This window comes from Enhydra lutris, unplaced genomic scaffold, assembly GCF_002288905.1.
Source record: "Enhydra lutris kenyoni isolate GAN:26980312 unplaced genomic scaffold, ASM228890v2 scaffoldscaffold8, whole genome shotgun sequence".
NCBI lineage: Eukaryota > Metazoa > Chordata > Mammalia > Carnivora > Mustelidae > Enhydra > Enhydra lutris.
Window position 1 is genome coordinate 3573601 of NW_019154092.1, and position 19041 is coordinate 3592641.

Below are 19041 nucleotides of genomic sequence, written 5' to 3' on the forward strand. Positions count from 1 at the left end.
TGCCCCTTCCCGCCTTCTTGCTCACTTGCTCACATATTACAGCTGAGGGTGGACCCACTCTTCATCCTAGGGCTTGGACCTCCAGGACTGCCTCAAAGTGGGCTCAAAGGCCACAGTGCCTGGGTGGGTCTGGAGTGCCCAGTCCAGTGTCTGTCCATAGTATGGCAGGATTGCGGGGGGGGGGGGGGGGTAGGGGTGATGTGGGGTGGTGCAAAAGCCAGATCGTAGAGGCTGAACCGAACTAGGAGCCATAAGGAAAAGGGTGGGATGACCAGGTCTAGAGCCAGTAGTAGGTGTGGAACAGGACAAGCCTGAGGGGCGGGTCCGGAAGTGGGCATCCCTCTATCACTCCCGGAGAAGGCCGCCAGGTGGTTTGGTGACCTATGGCCCCTGGAGTTCAGACCGCAGCCCTAATAGGTCCACGAAAGCATGCCCTTGGGGCGGCCGCAAGCGGCAGCGACCTCCCATGGCCGTCCTCTGGGGTGGGGAGCCGGGAAGCCTGGGAAAGCGGCGGGGGTCACGAGACCCCCAGACGCCCGCACAGCCCCGAAGCTTGGCGCAGCTCTGGGGGCGGGGCGCCGGGAGGGCTGTAGCCCCCGAGCGACAGCACGCTCAGCCAACGGTGCTCGCGGTCGCGGCGTGCCGCCCCACCCCTATCGGAGCAGCCCAATGGCGAGCGCTCGGAGGGCGTGGGGGCGGGGCCTGGGCGGCGGCGGTGGCGCGCGGGCGCGGCACCCGGAAGTCGGCGGCGGCGGAGGCGGTGAGTGTGCGGCTGCCTGCCGGGACTGGCGGACTTCTCTCAGCCGAGGGCCGGCCGGGGATCCCGGGCGTGGGGCTCTGGGGGCGCGAGTAGGGAGGGGAGGAGCAGGGATGCACCTCCCCGCCCTGCCTGTTTCCTTTCCCAATGCGTGGAATGGAAGTCCTGCGGCTGGGTCCGGAGAGACCAAACTGACCCCGACGAAGAGCCCCATGCGTTACTGGAAGGCGTTTCCAGTAGTCCCCGCTAGAATGGGAGGCAGGGTCCGTTGGCAGGCCGGTCGGTCTCATTGCGGGAAAGCAAAGACTGGCGGGGCTGGGAGCTGCGTGGTCGCTGCAGGGTGGGTGGGCTAGGGCCTCAGTTCTGAAGCCCTGAGTCACGGTGCCACCTTCCTGTGGCCTGTTGCGGGGCAGATGGGTGACAGCTGATGTTTGAGTAGGCAGCAAGTGCTGGGTCATACCTGCGCTTGGACATGCCTTTTCTGGGGTGGCTCAGTTAGTCAGACCATCCCCCTCCACCCCTGGGGCATCAGGGGTAGGGGTTGGGCAGGACTGCACCCAGGGCAAGGGCTGGCCCTGGTGCTGGGCTTTAAGACCCCTTCCCTTGCCCCAGCATGTCAGGTGCTTCATGGGCTCCCCCTGGGCCACAGCTGTAGAGTGAGCCTTTTGCCCTTGGACCAGTCCCTGAGCCTTAGCCCTTTTCCTCCAGCAGGGATATCACATGCTAGCCTGGCCTGGTGACCTGCTCCCCCCACCTGCTGCCTGCTATTTTGCTGCTGCTTTCTGGACTCAGAGCTTTCTTCAGAGAGGCAGATGGGATGTGATGGCAGCTATAAGGGGCGCCTACAGCTGGTAGCACTTTGGAAATGCTTTCTCGGACTTGCTTATTAATCCTCTGAGCAACCTTTTTGGGCAAATATTTATTGGTTGGCTGCTGTCCACGGTGAAGAAAACTCAGGCTGAGGGGCGAGGGGTGTTCCCAAGGTCACTCAGAGCCAGGGCCAGGTCCTAGTGCCTCCGCTCCACCTGGGCCACTGTCTCAGGATCCTGCCTGCTTTGGTGACCTGTCTGGTGAGGTGGAGGCAGGAGGACACAGCTCTGTGCTCTCCTCTCCAGGATCCTAGTGCTCCCATGTGGTAGCTAGGCTGCCCTGGTGCCCCCACCTTATCTGGTTTTTGACTATCAGCCCCAGTTCTATGCCTTCATGTTACTGGCATGTCCATAGACTGTAGGCCACTCAGACCGCCTGCTCTGATGTGTGGTGGTGACAACAGCCTTCCCTGAATGAAGAAAACAGGCTGTCAGTTCTGCCCTGTCTACCCGGCCCCTGAATTGTTGTTATTGCCTCATGCTTTTTTTGTGACCTCATTTTGTGAGCTTTTTGATCACTTTTCCACCATGGGTGTAACTGTGTGTGGTATCTTGGGGTCTCGATTGCGTGCCTGGCTTCTGCATCAGAGGGGGAGGTGGTGTGGTGCCTTCCCACAGAGGAAGTGTGCCTGTTCCTTCTAAGGACTTATGTGGGGAAATGAGGGGCCTCCAGAGCATGTCTGGAGATCAAAGGCCTAGGGCAGGGAAGCCAGAAGGGCTTTTAGAAGTGGTGCCGCATTTGTCATTGACGCTCCAGATGTGCAGGAACTGGGTCCATCCTTTGGCGACATGTCAGCATGTGAGGGCATCACTGTGGAATCTGGCATTTGTTGGTCCAGACCGTAGGGTGGGGTGATGGGCTCCGTGAAAACAAGGTCGCCCCAGGTCACCAAGCTGTATTTTGGTTTTCATTACAGCTTTTTTTTTTCTTTCTTAAGTTTCTTTTTTAGATTTGCAAAAATGACATGTGTGTACTTAAAAGTTAAAAAAGGCCATCCACCATCTCTCGGTGGCTCCTGTCACTTGAAGTACATCTTGGTGGGAATACTCTGTTGTCCTTTATTAAACATGGAGACAGCAGAGGTCACCGTGAGGCCGGGCTGGCCCCTGGCTTGTGGGGAAGCCAGAAAGGGCTAAGGTAGAGGGGCTGCCCTGTGTCCAGAGCTTTCTCTAATGCTCCTTCTTCCTCTCATTTGTGTTGCTCCTTTGAACAGCAGGGACAGTGACACTTGGTGTGGAGCTGAGTTAGTGCTCCCCAAACATTGTGGAGATCTCAGAAGGGAGTAACCCTGTGGAAAATTGGTCGCGGTAAAACGCCACTTAGTCAAAATGACAAAACACAGACTGTAGAATCCTCAGTTGCCGAGCTGGGAGGAGGGTGGAGTGTTGCAGTGGGCCGGCTGCTCAGAATATTTACAGACGTCAGGGCTTTCTCAGCCAAGGCTCCCAAACAGCACAGCGACACTGTGTTCCCATGTGTGTTTACGTCCTCGGCTGGCAGCTGCCGGGAGGACATGATGCGTCACGCGAAAAGAGCAGTGCCCGCTTTCCAGCTCCGCCCCTGGGGACTGCCACAGTGGTAGCCTGGTCTGCGCTGGGGGAGGCTGGGCTGTCTGGCTCCTTAGCCCAGGCACGTGAAGCCCAAAGGCCCCGTCCTCTGCGTGGCCCCTCAAGACCAGAGAGACAGGCTGGCTAGCCTTGAACATATATCCCGAGTGAAATGGAGCTACAGATTCTGCCTTCATGTGTGCAGCCAGCCAGTGGGAGATGAACGTGATACGAACCGGGAGACTCCCTTTCTGGAAGTCTAGGCCCTTGGAGGCCACAAGAGCTCCCCACTCATTCGTGCGCATCCCCATCATTCTTGGCTGCATTCTGATTTGGCGTGTCTCTCCTCCATCCAGAGGCCCGTGGGCCTTTCCAGCTGACAAAGGAAAGTGCTCCCACCGAGGGGGCAGGCCCCCTCTCCTCCCTTGGCACCCTGGTTGTCAGGTGTGGTTTTGCTCTCTGCTCAGGGGCTGGTGTCATTGTGCAGAATTCTACAGCAGCCCTGCTGCGCTGGGTTCTGCTTTGAAGGGTTTGCACCAGAGCTGCGTTTGTTCTTGGCCGGGTCTCCCATGGACAGACTCTTTCTTGGCCTTGCTTTCCTTGCTATGCCAGCCTGCCCATGAGAGGACACATAAAACACACCTGCAGCGAGAGTGCATGTGTTTTAAACGTCCAGCCCCATGGCTTATACAGGGAGCCCACCAGCCACACCACTAGCATCCATACTAAGAAGGTGTGCAAGCACCCAGCTGTCCCCTTTTTTTCCCCAGACCAGGTGGCCCTGCCCTGACTTGTGTCCTTAGGGATGAGGCTGGCTTATTTCTGGCTTTGGTACCCGTGCCAAGGCGGTGTGCTCTCTGTGCTGCCATGGGGCTGCCAGGGAACTGGGGCTCACTCAAGACTTACCAGCTTGCCGTGCTTCCTGCCCAGTGCGGGGTTGGGGGGTGGGTATCATGAGCGGGGGTGGGGCATGGCCCAGCACCATTCATTAGGCTCTTCGAAGATTCTATGAATAGCCAAGAGGGAGACTTGGCCAGAGTGTGTGCTGAAGCTAAGAGGCCTGCCTCACATGCTGGACCCTGTGGAGCCCAGTGACTGCATGTCCAGGGTATGGCTGAGGTGGGACAGACCTGACGTCTGGCACCTGAGAAGCAAGGGAGGGGGCGTCCAATACCTTACACTGCCCACTGGATCAGGACACAGGCTCACCTGAGAACTAAGTCAAAATACAACCATATGAAGAAGGCAATGGAAAGGACTTTTTGCTTTGGGACAGGGAGGGCGGCTGCTCTGCGGTAGTGATGGGGAAAACTTGTGGTAAAGAAACAGACTCTTTCCAATGGGCAGTGGCACGGGCAAGGCTGCAGGACAGGGGCAGGACGGGGAGGAAATATTGGCTACCGGTGGAACAGATAGGCCGTGAGCCTGCCCATACCACGTGCACCGCCGTACAGATCAGTGCGGCAGAAGTCCAGGGTTTAATACCCAAATCGGTGATTCGTGGATGCGGGTAGGCAGGTGGCTGTAAGGTGCGTGGCCCCTGGGAGTTGCCAGTATAACCATGGTGAGTGTTTCCTGCCACCCCGAGGAGGGCAGCAGCGGCAGGCTGTGGTGCTGGCGGGATGCACCCCTACCCAGCCAGTGGTACCTGCCCTGGATGTCTGGGGGTTGTTGGGCCAGGTCTGCTCACCTGAGAGCATCTTCCTCCACCCAGCCATTCCGCCTCCTCCGTCTCTGCCCTAGGAAGGTCTGCAGCCCATTTGCAGGGCCTGGGCATGGGGCTCCTCTGTGGCACTCTGCAGGGGCTAGAAACGTGATGGGACTGAAACATCCAACAGAGCCAAGTGGCCGAGTGAAGGGGTATGTCCTCCAGGGAAGCCATGCAGCGGCTAGCAGGCTAGGGGGACAGCTGCCCCTTGGTGAGGACAGCTCTGCACATCCAGTCATCAGGGGGACAGGGCAGCGGGATCCTGTGTGTGTGATAACCCCATGGCACACACCCATACCTTGCTGAGAAATATCTGGAGGCGTACTGCCGACAAGATACAGGGCGTTTGCAGAGTGAGTATACTTGGAAACTTTCCAGTTGAGAATATGTGCTCCTGAATAACCTGATGGTGGGAACCACAACCACAGACTCCACTGACCCACAGGAGCTGCTCTTTGTGGCCACAGGTGGTGTGGAGCCTTGGGCTGGGGATGGACGAGTGGGTCGCAAGTGTGGGAGGATGGGTGGTCTGGGAGGAAGGGAAGGGGGCCAGCCTTGTTGCAAATGCTGGAGGAGATGGTGTCGGTTGGTGTGGGGTGGGTGGCGGGCACAATTGGTATGTGATGACTGTGAGCCCCCAGGCTGGGTGGGCGAGCAGCTGGGTGGCATCTGGAGTGCACAGGAGGGACACAGGGGTCAGTGAGCACCCCCAGCAGTGCTGAGGTCTCCTCATCCCCTGGCCTCACCCTTCCTCATCTGGGCTAGTGGCAACAGCGAGGTCTGGTCCGCGTGGCCCTTGGGCCCCACTTGCCTTCTCTCCTAGTGAGCCTCTGTGAGGTTGTGGACGTGCCTTCCTTGGCCAGGGAAGCAGATCCTCACCGTCGGTCCATCCAGGTGCCAAGCCTTGTCCCCACACGGCCCTCACCTGAGCCACAGCAGCTGTCACTGTGTCTCTTGGCGTGTGGCCCTCACTCACGTTTGGCCGGGCTTTCTGCCCACCAGCTCAAGTCGTTTCCTTGTAGTGCTCTTGTTAGACACCGTGTGGAGTGAGGCTTGGGGCTTGAGTCAGCTGAAAAGCCTGGTTATTCTGCACGTCGGCATGTACCTGGCTGCCCTTGGCTGGTAGGACAGCTCTGTTGGTTCTTCTGGAAGGCAGGGGAGGAAGAGGAAGGCCCCAGCTGGAGTGGGCAGTTTTCAGAGGCAGCAGTGGGGGAGGGGGAGAGTAGCAGGCAGCGTGGAGCAGGCGGAGAACTCTCAAAAGCCTTATCAGCAGATGGGCTGGGCTGGGAGTGCCTGGAAAGCTTCCGGTGCTAAGAAGAACTGATATGAGACTCAGGACCCATTCTTCGAGTTTTGCATTACCAAGTGCTCACTCAGAGCAGGGGAAGGCAGGAGCGGGGAGCTGGGAGGACTTCCTCTGGCTTTCTCAGAGAGAAGAAGGGGGCAGCCCATGGCTTTGGTTTGAAGTGAACTTTCTGCTTTGGCCTCACCCCTCGTAGGTCCTTCCTGCCGGGGCTCAGGTGTGCCCAGGGACTGTAGGTGTGTGCAGGGAGTGTGGGCCCTGGGCTCCTGGTGGGGGGGACCTGGGAGAGGCGCACACTTGGGCTGGGGGAGGCCACCCTGGGGGACATAGTGCTTCCTTTCCACGGCGTGTTTCTAGGCAGGCCAAGGACACAGCGGGTGTCCCAGGCTGTGGGCAGGAGTGAGGTGTAGTGTGGGGGTGCCGCTCTCGTCCGTGTATGTGTGGCCTCATGTACCTGCTCGGCCTGAGTCCCAGTCCCTGGGTTGGGGGCCTTTGTCAGATCCATGAGAGAGCCCTTACTTTAGAGCTGTGGCCTTTCTGTTCCCCACACGCGGACCCTATTCAGTTCCAGGAAAGGCCTGGGTAGTTTTTTACAACAGAGTCATCACTGGGTCACAGAGGTCAGCTTCTCAGGTGAAATCTTGGTTGTGACGAAGATTGCCTGGTAGCCGCTTGCAGCTGTGAGAGTCCCTGTGAGTTCTGGAATGTGGCGTCACTGGGAAGGCATGGGGCCGATGCTCTTGAGCAAGTGATTGCTGAGGCCGCCTCCTCACCGGAGGGGCCCAGCCCTCTCATTTTCTCTGTGGAATAGTCCAGGAAGCGTCTCTTCGGTACACACAGCCTGAAATGATAGGTGCCCCCACGCCCTCAGCTTCTGTACCCTGTGGGCTGTTCTGGGGCCCCTGTCAGGATGGTTGGCCACCTTATAGTCTCCATTTTCCAGCCCCATTGCTCACATGGCTTCCCCTCCTTGGTCTGAGCTGCTGTCTGGGCTCTTCCATCCCTGTGGGCAGCTCCAAGGCCCGGCTGCACCCTTGAGTTTGTGGCTTTTGTGAGACAGCGCCCTTGGTGGGACCACGTGTGGACTTGGGGACTTTTTGTCACCTATCACCAGCTTTTCCAGGGTTGACCACTGAGAGAACACTGCAGCGGGCATGTTGGCTTCTTAGTGATTCCAAGAAGGCACTGGCTGTGGTGGTTTGTGGGTGGGCCAGAGTGGTGTTGAGGTGCGGTGCTGGGGGTGTCCTGGCCTTCTGGGAGGCTGCCTGGGAGCAGATGCAGGGTTGGGAGGCCCACTCGGTTCCAGCAGCCCATGTGTGCCTGCCCCTTTGCTCTGAGCGCAGCCGGCAGGCGCCTCCACAGGCCTCCTGTGTGACCTTAGGCACACTGCCAGAGGTCCTGGGGAGGGGGGAATCACCCCTGTGAAGCACCTGGCATGGGAAGTTTTCCCTGGCTGTCCTGTCCTCTGCTCTGTGGCACCGGGGACCCGGCCTTCTCTGGGTCTGTGTGTCACCCTCCCAGAGAACCAGATTCTATGGCACCTGCCCCTTTTTGGTGGGGGTACTCCTTTGCATGCATGGGGTTACCCGTGCTGCCCTCCTGGTTGCTGTGAGGCCAAATGAGGGGAAGGGGAACCCTTCCCATGTGAAAAGGACGGGTCTATGACATTCAGCTGCCATCCGTAAGCCAGGGGGTGGGTGTGCACACCACCGTTGTTGCCTCCTTTGCCTCCTGGGGCCCACAGCATCCTGGGCGCAACAGGCAGGGGTGGGTGCGGCTTCCTTCACTGCTTGGATGCTGCCAAGCTTTGCTACCTCAAGGTGTCCCCCACCCCAAGGTTGCCAAGGCCCATGGGCGAGGTTCCTGATCAGACCTCCCCAGGACCTTTCTGCCCGTCTCTTCCTCTAGCTTTGGGCTGCCCCTGGCCTGGAGGCTGCCATGGGGATGCAGACGCTCCATGAGGGCCCAGGCTTACATGCCTGGTGGAGGTGGGGACCAGAGGGGCAGGGATGTCACTGAGAAAGCCAGGCACACTATTGCCTGGGACTCCATCCTCCTTTACACATTTTACCAGCTCTGGTGTCCTTCCAGGGTGAATTCCCCATGACGAGGAAAGAAACCACCAAATATGGATGAACCCCAGCTCCAGCTGGCATGGTGGGGCCTATAGAGGCCTGTCCCCATCTTTTTCCCGCTGTGCCAGCCTTGGAACCGTGGGTAGTGGAGAACAGTGTTGTCTTAGTGCCGCGAGTGGCCAGGCAGGCAGGCGTGCGATGGCAAGAGCAGAACACTATTTGCCCCTATTAGTGGTTCCAGCCTCTTGCCCACCTGTGCCTAGCCTGTGGGACAGTGCCTGGGACCACAGTGGCTGTATCCAGAGCTCACTCAGGGAGCCCTGCAAGTCAGCAGGAGAGAGAAGGTGGCCCAACAAGTAGGATGTCAGGGAGGAGTTCCCCAGGGCCTGGGTGGGGGCATGCTGGGAGAAGGGCCCTGCACCCAGGAGACCTGCCTAGGTGAAGGAGGTTGCAGGGGGTGGTGGGACGAGGAGCTAAGAAGGGGTGGGGCAGTGGGCAGCGGGCCTGGCTTGAGTGGGGGGGCGAGGGATTGGAGAGAAAGGCAGTTCCTGATGGTCCCCTCCCCAGGGGCTGGCTTTCCTCTGGTCCTTCCCTCCCAATGACCACGTCTTCATCGAGGCCGCAGCCCTGGGCTTTGTGCCCACACCTCTGGCGCCAGGCTGCTTGGAGATCCATCAGTGGCCTTCCCTCCAACCACAGAGCCCTTCCTGCTGCCACTGTCTGGAAGGCTGGGCTGCCACCCACATGGGCTGGCTAGGATGGTGAGGTCCTGCAGCCAAGTTGGAGGGCTCTACCTCTGGCTTGTGAGCATCAGTAGCCAGAGCTGCTCCCAGTGGATGGCCTTGTCCAGCAGCTAGGCACACAGCCCAGAGAGGTGCACAGCAGGCCAAGGCCTACATCATGGCCTCTTCTGATAACCCGGAGCTGCATGTTCCTGGTGGGACAGTATGTCCCTGGTGGAGTAAGCCTCAGAACCATCCTCTGTCTTGGTAGGGCTCGGAGTGGGTGGGATTTCAGAAGTGATGGCTTGGCAGGGCTCCTCCCACTGACCCCGGTTGGCCTGGTCGCCATAGGCAGTGCCAGTTGACCTCTCCTGCAGTGTTCTCCTTTGTGGGAGTGAGAAGGCCTGTGTCTTCTGTGGTGGACAATGGCCAAGTGGTAGGTGACCACCTGCTACCCCTGGTGGGTGGGGCACTTAGGACCCCAGGAGGCCCCATGTGCTTCCTACCTCCCTGGATCATGTTCTGGACAATTTGACCTGTCTCATCAGCCGTGTCTAATCTGCTCATCGTAAATCCACTGCTGAGTTTTAATCTGTGGTTCCCAGAGCTTCTGGTTCTACAAGTCCTTTCCGGTGCTTTGCGGACCTCCTGGTTTCTTCTTTCTCGGATCCTTTTCCTGCAGATGTTCTCCAGCTTCATTTTTCTGCAGTCAGAGCCTGGTGGGTTTGTGAGATGTGTGGGGGATCACTTTCCGCTGCTCCTTGCTTATGGCGCTGGGTTTTGTTATGTGGCGTTCTTTCTGATTGTCCTGCTCTTTGTCCTGGAAATGATTGGTGGGATTTCTCAGAGGTCTAGCATGAAGATGAGAACTTCGGTTCTCCAGGTGCTGAGGAGCACTGTCAATTCGAGTCTTGGCATGAGGATCCCTGGACCCCCAGTGTGGCCCCGGCTGTGCTCTTGTGACTTCTCAGAGCTTCTTCCCCGCTTTGTGTGCTGTCCCTGTGGCACCTGGGGGTGGCTGAGGATAGAGCCCACCCTCACCCTAGGAGTGGTGCCTTTCAGGGTCCCAGCTCCACTCAGGGGAGGGTTTCCTACTACAGTCCCATCTTGGGGCAGCCCTGGGCCTTATCTTCAGTCTCCCTCACCTTCATGGCCACCAGAGCCCAGTTTGCCCACATAGGCCAGTGCCCCAGGGAATAGCCAGCGTACTCTGCTCTCTTTTTTTCTCTGGGTTCCCACGTTCTCTGAGATACTGGCCAAATCCTGCATGACCTTGTTAGTTCTTGGGTGCTTTTAAGATCTTTTCATATTCTTTCAAGCATTTTGAGTTGTTTTTACTAGAAGGGTCAGTTCCAGCAGCCTGCCCACCAGTCTTGATATCATCAGGTAAGCCTAGGATGCTGGCCCTAGTGGGCACTACCCCGGCAGCCAAGGGTGGGAACCCAACGTGCTGCTGTCACCTCGGGGACCTCTTCTGCATCAGGCACTGCTTTCAGCTCCATCTCCTGGCACCCTGCATTTCTGCAGTTGCACTGGTCACCGTGGTGATGTCACCTGCACAGCCGAGGGTTCTACCAAGGACAGGGATGGGTCCCCTGAGGCATTACTGATGCTCATGCCTGCAGGGGCTGGGGCAGGGGGGACATGGGACAGAGTCGTGGGGATCCCTCCAGGACCTGTGGGAGCCAGTGGCGACAGTAGTGGCGTGGATCCCTCCTCCCTGACCCCCTCCCTCTACTTCCCAGGCCAGCCAGACCAGTGAGCAGAAAGGAGTGGAGAGGCAGGGACAGCGTGGTGTCAGCCACAGGAAGACCTCCATGTGGCCCCGAGCTGTGGTCGTGTCCACAGTGCCAGCCTTGGGCTTCAGCCCCTCCTTGGCTTTTCCATGCTCTGTGGCCAGATCCCCTGCCACCTGTCCACCCACCCGCCCACACTTGGGTGATGGTACAGCTTAGAGGGCAGTGTTGGCATGGTAGGAATTTCCTCCTCCTCTGAGTCCCCAAACAGAAAATGTTTCACTTCAGAGACCCAAGAACTGGGAGCAGTTGTGCGGGTCTAGAGGGGGGCCCTCACCTCTCCTCTGTTCCCCTGCCCCATTCCATGGCAGGGGTCCGCCTCTCTTGGGACTGTATGTGTGTGGGTGGTGGGGACCCTGGCTTGGGGCACTGAACTAGAGGCCCTCTTGCTCACTCCTCCTCCTCCCATGCCTGAAGGGATCACTATGCCGGCGGCCCTCACAACGGGCTGGTCCCCCCCCCAGTCCCCCCAACCCCGCCATGGCTTTAGGAACGGCACAGTTTTTGTGGTTTATGTTGAAACCTGGAGCAAGGATGGGCAGGGTCTGGGCATCACATCCCACCTTCTCCCAGCTGGGACCCAATTCACAGACCCCAAACCCTGTTCTACTAGGCACTATGTGCTTACTCTTTTGGGGTGGGGGATAGGCAGGGTACCACATGGACCCTCCCCAGTCCCAGGGGCCCCAGGCTAGCTCACTGGGAGCTCAGCGGCCTCCTTCAGGCATATGCACACACACAGTCACATGCCCGCATGTAGGCATAGGCGGGAACACACACACGCAGATACCCACACGTGGCTGTACACGCGCACATGCGCGCAGACCTCAACGCCTCACATGCACACACATCTGCTGAACACTCCCTCACCTGCCTTGCTCATGAGGCTCTTCTTGGGGTATCTTTTTTGGCTCCCTTCAATACTTCCACAGCCTCTGTGTCATCCATTCCCTGGCCCTGGCCTCTGGCTCCGCCCTGCAGCCGTGCCCCGGCTTAGGCACACATACAGGACCAGAGCCCCTCACAGCCACCTTGTCGAGGGTCAGTGGCCTCAGGAGCTCATCTCCATCCTCAGCTCGGTTGGGGGTAAATATCTGGTGGGCCTAGAGGCCACCAGGCCCGGGGCCTGCGTGTTACAAGGGTAGGCACTTTGTCCTCGCTCCTTGGGACCTGGCTGCCTGTCCACTTCACCAGCACCTGTGTTTTGCCCTTGGGCCCTCCTGCTTACATGGGTCCCCAGGCTGCATCTGTGCTGTCATGGGTGGATGGCGTGGGCTGGCATCCCCAGGCCGGTCAGATGGGATGCAGCCCTTCCTTGGGGGCTGGGGCCTGGAACAGGTGCCATTGCCAGGGGATGGGATAGTTTGGTCTAGGTGGAGGGGATGGAACAAACCACAGGGCCACTCAGGTGTAGTGGGGAAGGGTGCCCACCGGATTCCCCAGCTGTGCCTGTGGGTCTCATTCTTGCTCATGTGGCCAGCCTCCACGTGGTGTGGCCAGCCTCCACGTGGTGTGGCCAGGGCCAGTGAGCCTTGTAGGCAGCGGGGACAGTCTGGCCGGTGCTGATGTGTGTGCACACTTAGGGAGATGGTTGGCTGGTGCTGATGAGCATCATGGTGTCTGGCATATTCTGCCGTGCCCCATAAGGGTCAGGGGCATCCCGGAGGCAGGTCGTTCTGGGCCAGGGAGCACTGCAGGTGCAGGAAGGCAGTGTTGTGTTGTCTGCTGTTTATTCAACGCATTTTTTTTCCTTTTCCCGCAGACTGGTGATCCTTTGTGAACAAAGCCACTCTCAGGGACCCATGTGCATCATCTTCTTTAAGTTCGATCCTCGCCCTGTCTCTAAAAATGCATACAGGTAACCCCCTTGCTCTGTGTCTGTGGTCCTCCACTTGGCCTCAGGGTCCCCACTGTCCTCCTAGTGCCCAGGTGGGGACAGGCTGTACAGGCTGGGCCTGCCCTGTCCCACAGTGGTTACTCAGTATGGGGTGTGGCAGTGAGTACCGCTCGGTGGCAGGAACGCTGAACTGACATACAGAGACTTAGCTGCTTAAGGTCGCTGTGTGAGCAGCACAGAGAAGCCACGTGCGGCCAGCCAGGGGTGCACCCCTGTGGTCTCGACAGGGGCACCAGGGGTGGCAGAACTGGTTTGATGAGCAAAAGCCCCATTTGGACTGGCTGGTTTGTGTTGCCAGTGGAAAATCTGGGTGGTGGTGGCAACAGGGGGTCTGTGGGTCCTGAGCTGGGGAATGAGGGTAGGGGTGGGGAAGCTGGGAGACCAGCAGAGGAGGTGGGAAACTGAGGCCAGAAAGGGGTAAGACATGGTCCAATGCACCCCCCCCACCGCTCCCCATGACCCTGGGCTCTGGATGTGCCCCTCTGTTCCCTGGGGCAACCTAGTGGGAATTCATCTACGTTTTTCCAGGTATGAGACTGAGAGGTAACCCAAAACCAAAAATGACATTTAAAAAACCAAATAAACATTTTATTTATTTATTTATTTATTTGATAGAGCGAGAGAGAGTAAGAGAGTGAGTGCACAAGTAGGGGGAGCGGCAGGCAGCAGCAGGCTCCCCACTGAGCAGGGAGCCCAATGCAGGGCTCGATCCCAGCCACCCAGGCGCCCCCGAAATGATATTTTAAACTGATCACTAGTGCAATTGCTTGGAAAGTTTTTATCATTTTAAAATCTATACCAAAGGGACGCCTGGGTGGCTCAGTCAGTTGGGTGTCTGCCTTCGCCTTGGGTCATGATCCCAGGGTCCTGGGATCAAGTCCTACATGGGGCTCCTTGCTTGGTGGGGAGCCTGCTTCTCCCTCTGCCTGCCTATCCCCCTGCTTGTGCTCGCTGTCTCTCGGACAAATAAGTAAATAAAATTAAAAAACAAATAAATACATTTAAAATTTATACCAGAAATGATTTAAATCATTTTGACTAGCTTCTTAGATTTGAGTCACCGTGCAAAATTGCACAGACACCATGTTGCCTAATTTCGTGCTGAATGAAAGTCATTCCAGGCCAGGGGCTGGGGACTGAAGAGTCCCCAGTGTTCCCATCATTCAGAAGAGTGGCCAGCAGGGCCAGGCCAGGATCCTGGAGCTGACCCTGAACGACCCCCAGCAGAATGAGCTCTGAGTCAGGGTGCAGCTAGTGGGCAGAATCCAGGTGCGGTGATTTATTTGAGCCGGGGAAGCGTAACATCCAGAATTATTAACCATACTAGGATTGGAATGCCCTGGGCAGAGCCCCATCTTCCACCCTCAGGCTGAGAGCCAGACTTTGCCAGAGAGGTTCAGCCGCGGTGCATTGACTAGGAAAGAAATCGCTGGGGTGCCATAGCAGCAGAACTTGCTAGGAGTCTACTCTCCATTGTGCTGGCAACTGTCGCGGGAGGATACTGGGCAAAGGTGCTGGCCACACTGGGTGCTTGGGGGAAGCCCCATGTGTATTGGGATTCATCCTGGGGGAGCTGGAGAAGGGGCCTGAGGAAGCACCTTGGAGCCAGGCTAAGAAGCCTCTCCCTCAGGGGTATCTCTCCAGCGCCCTCTACTGACAAAACTTAATAAGGTATCAGTCGCAAAGTTCAGCTCCTTTATTATGAGGAGGCAACGAGAGGCAAATTTGGGGTTGAGTCATAAGGACTGGATCCTGGACATGGTCGACCCCTTTGGCTACTGAGGTTTTATGTGCTCCCTTCTGTGCTCACGTGAACCCTTACATACCAACAAAATGACTCTGTTTCACCTGAGAAGTGAAGGATTTCTCGCATGGGGACACGCAGTCTGACAATTCCTAGGTCTGTTGCTGGCTGTATTTACAACCACATTCAGCCACAGCCTCCCTGGATGTGGTGTTTCCCGAAGTTACCACCAGTCTCTGTCAGTAAAATAAACACGGGAAAAGGAGGAAAGAGGTCTCTCTTGCTTTTGCTCAGGATCTGTGTGTCACTGCCATGACCTCTCCATGACTCCTTATGGATTGTGATTCGAGACTGCCTTGGCGTTTCTCTCCAGTGTATTCCAAAGCCCCGAGCCAGAAACTACATTTGCCACCTCTGGTGACTGACCGAATCCACTTGTTTACCCTCTTGCGTGGGAAGGCAAGAGGGGCTTCGGGTTGGAGCGCCTGCTCTAGCTGTGGGGCTCTCTGGCCCTTGAGAATGGGTGGGCCGCAGGCCCTTGGTGTCCGTGGTTCTGTATGTGCATGATAGGAGAAAAGGATGGGGGAGCAAGGGCAGAACACCTCGGGAGGGACACTGCAGCAGATCCAGTGAGGAGAGGCCAAGCCTGGCCCTGTCTGAGGTTGGAGAGAGGTTCCCGGTGCCTGGAGTGGGATGGGGAGCAGGCCAGGCTCCAGAGCCATCAGTGTGGTAGGGAGGAGGCCCTGGATGGGGCCAGCAGGACCTGCCCCAGCACCCCTCTTGCTTTAGCCATCCCTGTCCTGGCCTGGGGTGCACCAGCTTCTGTCCCCTGCATTGGCATCCACTGCTGTGTCTTCCTCTCCCCACCCCCCACCCCCCAATAACTGGCAGGAATAGGAATGTGTGCCATTCTAAACATGGACAAATGTCCAGTTCAGTGGCATTAAGTACATTCACATTGTTGTGCAACCTTCCATGCCATCCATCCGTCTATCTCCAGAACCCTTCATTGTCCCCAACTGAAGCTCTGTCACCACCAAACACCGACTCCCCATTTCCCTCCCCCCACCCCTGGGAACCACCAGTCTCCTTTCTGTTTCTATGACCTTGACTGCTCTGGGAACCTCATATAAGTGGAATCGTAGTATTTTTTGTGTGACTGGCTTCTTTTACTGAGCATAGGGTCCTCAAGGTCACGGTGTAGCAGGTGTCCGAATCTCCTTCCTTCTTGAGGCTGAGTAACATCCCACCATATGCAAGACCACAGTTTTATCCGCCTATCTCTTGATGGACACCTGCACTGTTGCCCCTTTTTAGCTATTGTGATTCATGCCGCCATGGAGATTCGCATATAGGTGTCCATTTGAGTCCCACTTTCCTTTCTCTTGGGGACAGATACCCCAAAGCAGAATTGCTGGAACATGTGTCAATTCTGTGTTTGACTTTCTGAGGAACTGCCAAATTGATTCCCTCGAGTGTCTTTTGATGGCCATGCCACAGGCTTCCCAGGCCATGTCAGCCCATGTCTCTGGTGGTGAAGTATGTCTTCGCAGTGTATCATCATTGTGCCTTGTACAGACCAACTTCTCCCCCACCAAGCTGGACAAGCCAGGTGCTGGGGCCACCATCCACTTGGACTCTGCTGCCCGCCAAGCCAATCCACATGGCTGGGACCGATCAAAGACCCTGTGCTCTGTGCACTCTCTTAGGCACCCTTAATTTCATCACAAATGCAGTGGCCTCTTGACACTTGGGGTAATGGTAAGCACCTGGTTTTGTTTGTGGGTTAAGCTCATCCCTGCAGTCACTGTTGCTCCCGGGGCCAATGGTTGTGAAGGGGACTTTTGTAGCTGGGATGGTAGCCATCCTTGCCATGTAAAGTTGGCCTCTGAACAGTGTGGATTTGCACTGTGCCAGTCCACTTACATGCCGATTTTTAATTTATTTTTTATTTTTATTTTTTTAAATGATTTTATTTATTTATTTGACAGATAGATTACAAGCAGGCAAAAAGGCAGGCAGACAGAGGAAGGGAAACAGGCTCCCCGTTGAGCCGTGAGCCTGACACGGGGATTGATCCCAGGATCCTGGGATCACGACCCGAGCCGAAGGCAGAGGCTTTAACCCACTGAGCCACCCAGGCGCCCCCATGCCGATTTTTTAAAGTATGATACTATAAATGTATTTTTCTCTTCCTTATGATTCTTTTTTAAGATTTTTAATTTTTTCTGAGTAATCTCTACACCCAACGTGAGGCTCGAACTTAAAACCCTTAGATCAAGAGTCGAGGTTTCCACCGACTGAGCCAGCTAGGCCCACCTCTTTGTGATTTTCTTAATAATGTTTTATTTTTCTCTAGCTTACTTTATTGTAAAAATATGGCATGTAATACACATAATGTATAAACTACACATGAATTAATTGTTTACGTTATTGGTAAGGTTTCAGGTGAACAGTAGGCCAGTACCAGTTAAGTTTTAGTGGAGTCAAAAGTTATACATGGATTTTGGGGCACCTGGGTGGCTCAGTTGGTTAAGCATCTGCCTTTGGCTCGGGTCCTGATCCCAGGGTCCTGGGATAGAGCCCCGTATTGGGCTCTGCTTAGTGTGGAGCCTGCTTCTCCCTCTCCCTCTGCTGCTCCCCCTGCTTGTGCTCCATCTCTCTTTCTCTCTCCCCCTACCAAATAAATAAATAAGAGCTTTAATTAAAAAAAAAAGTTATACATGGATTTTTGACTGTGCAGGAAGGGGGGTTGGTGTCCCAACCCCTGTGATCAGGGGTCAACTGTATATGTAAATAATTTAAACATCTCTCTGCCCTACAGAAAAGAATGAGACAGCCTCACCTTTGATGGCATGGTCAGTGTCATCCCCGGCTCTACCCTTGCCGGAGGCTGATCTCACAGGCTTGTATTTTCTGACTTCCCAGGAGTCAGTCCCTGAAAGATGAGCCTGTCCCTGTCCTCCCCTGCCTGGGCCTGGCCCAGCGATGGTGGCATTTGGTCTGTGGCCTGCCACTTTGAAGGTCTGCTGATGAAAGGCATGGCTCCCAAAGCATCTCTCCTTCTCTTGGGCCTCATTTGATCATCATATCATCTGTTTCCCCACAAGAGAAAGCAGCCTGCTAGAGCACGCGTCCTGTGGTCTGTTCTGCCCAGATTTAGCAGTCCTAGTGTATCATTGAATGACACTCCCTGGGCGCAGGCTGGGAGGGAGGGAGCCAGCTAGCCCCTGCCCAGGGAGTGAAATGAGCATGGCCACTTCTGCAGACCATCTCCAGGCCTGATGCTGAGCTCAGCCCTGGTATCATGGATACCATGGCCTACACCTCCTGTCCCCTATGTTACCATCCCACTGCCCCTCGCTGTTGGGGATACCTGTCCCTCCAGGTGTGGCAGCCGTCCCCATGTCACATCCCACTGACCTGGCATGACTCCCCAGATGCCCTCGGGCCTCCCCGTCTATCTTCTTGGTGCTGAACTGGCCCTGGTAAGGGGGTCTCCTTGGGCGTGACTCCCTATAGGGGCTGCCCCTGCCCAGATGTGGGATTCCCCTGGGTGATCCCAGCTTCTGCCTCCCATGCCCTGGCACTTGGAACCTCCAATTTTTGGCGACGGTTACCCAGTGTGAGTACTGTCTGGATGCCTAATGTCGGTTCTGTTCGTTTTTAGTTTTGGTACTGATGCCTGCAGCACTGCAGTGAGGAGTGGAGCAGAGGAGAAATTATTTGAGCAGCCTGGGAGGTGCTGACTTAGAAGTTTTCCCTGTTGGCTGCAGCTTTGCCCCGGGGTCCGATTGACCTTGCTCTGTAGAGGCAGCGGTCTTTCCCCGGGATTCCAGTTCTCCCCCTATTTGCAAAGGGATACATGCTTTTTGGAAAAAAGTCATACCCTACAGGACATACAAAGTAAAATGTGAGCTCCTGTAACCCCTGTGGTAGGCTCCCAAGATTCCTGCCCCCGCTGTACACATCGGTGTCATCCATTCCCCTGGTTGTGTGTGGGACTCTGGGGCTAAATGTGAAGGGATTTGGCCAATGTGATGAAGGTCCATAATTGGCTGCCTTGGAGGTAGTTAAATGGGAGAAGTCCTGGGTTGGTCTGACGTGATCAGGGGACCCCCAGAGGTGCCAGGCCCCTCCTGAAGAGAAAAGCTGCTGTGCTTGGAGGGGCCCATGGCCAAGAGCTGGGGGTGGCCTCCAGGCGTTGAGAGTGACCCCGGCCGAGGACAGGAATTCTACAGCAACCTCAGGAACACGAGGAAGATGCTGAGCCTCAGCAACACCCTGCCAGTTGGCACCTTAGGGGCCGCTGAGCAGAGCACACGGCACATCCGGCCCGTGCTCCTGACCGCAGACTGAGATGAGAAGTAGGCCCCGCTCTGAGCTGCTGCATCCGCATGCTATATGTGTGGCCATTTGTGAGGCCCCAAAGAAAACCAGTACACTTCCTGTCAGGTAACACCATCGTGGTTGTCGTAGAACCACCATCTTTATCAAAATGTCTGTCTGTTTGTTTATTTATTTATTTTTAAGATTTTTATTTATTTATCTGACAGAGAGAAAGCACACAAGCAGGGGGAGCATCAGGCAGAAGGACAGGGAGAAGCAGGCTCCCCGCTGAG

The 19041-nt window shown here is 56.5% G+C and overlaps 1 protein-coding gene across 2 annotated transcripts in view; it reads left to right on the forward strand.

Moving 5' to 3' along the window:
- The first annotated feature begins 710 nt into the window (after positions 1 to 710).
- LOC111142633 (transport and golgi organization 2 homolog) overlaps positions 711 to 19041 on the forward strand; it is a 40355-nt gene continuing 22024 nt past the window's right edge. The window contains exons 1-2 of one of the 2 annotated variants that reach the window (XM_022495941.1): positions 711 to 760; positions 12541 to 12636. In XM_022495941.1, the coding sequence (XP_022351649.1) occupies positions 12581 to 12636 (56 nt within the window). In that variant the 5' untranslated portion in view covers positions 711 to 760; positions 12541 to 12580. Of the gene's footprint in view, positions 761 to 12540; positions 12637 to 17364; positions 17428 to 17816; positions 17827 to 19041 lie in introns of those variants that run through there. The other variant, XM_022495942.1, reaches the window with a different exon arrangement.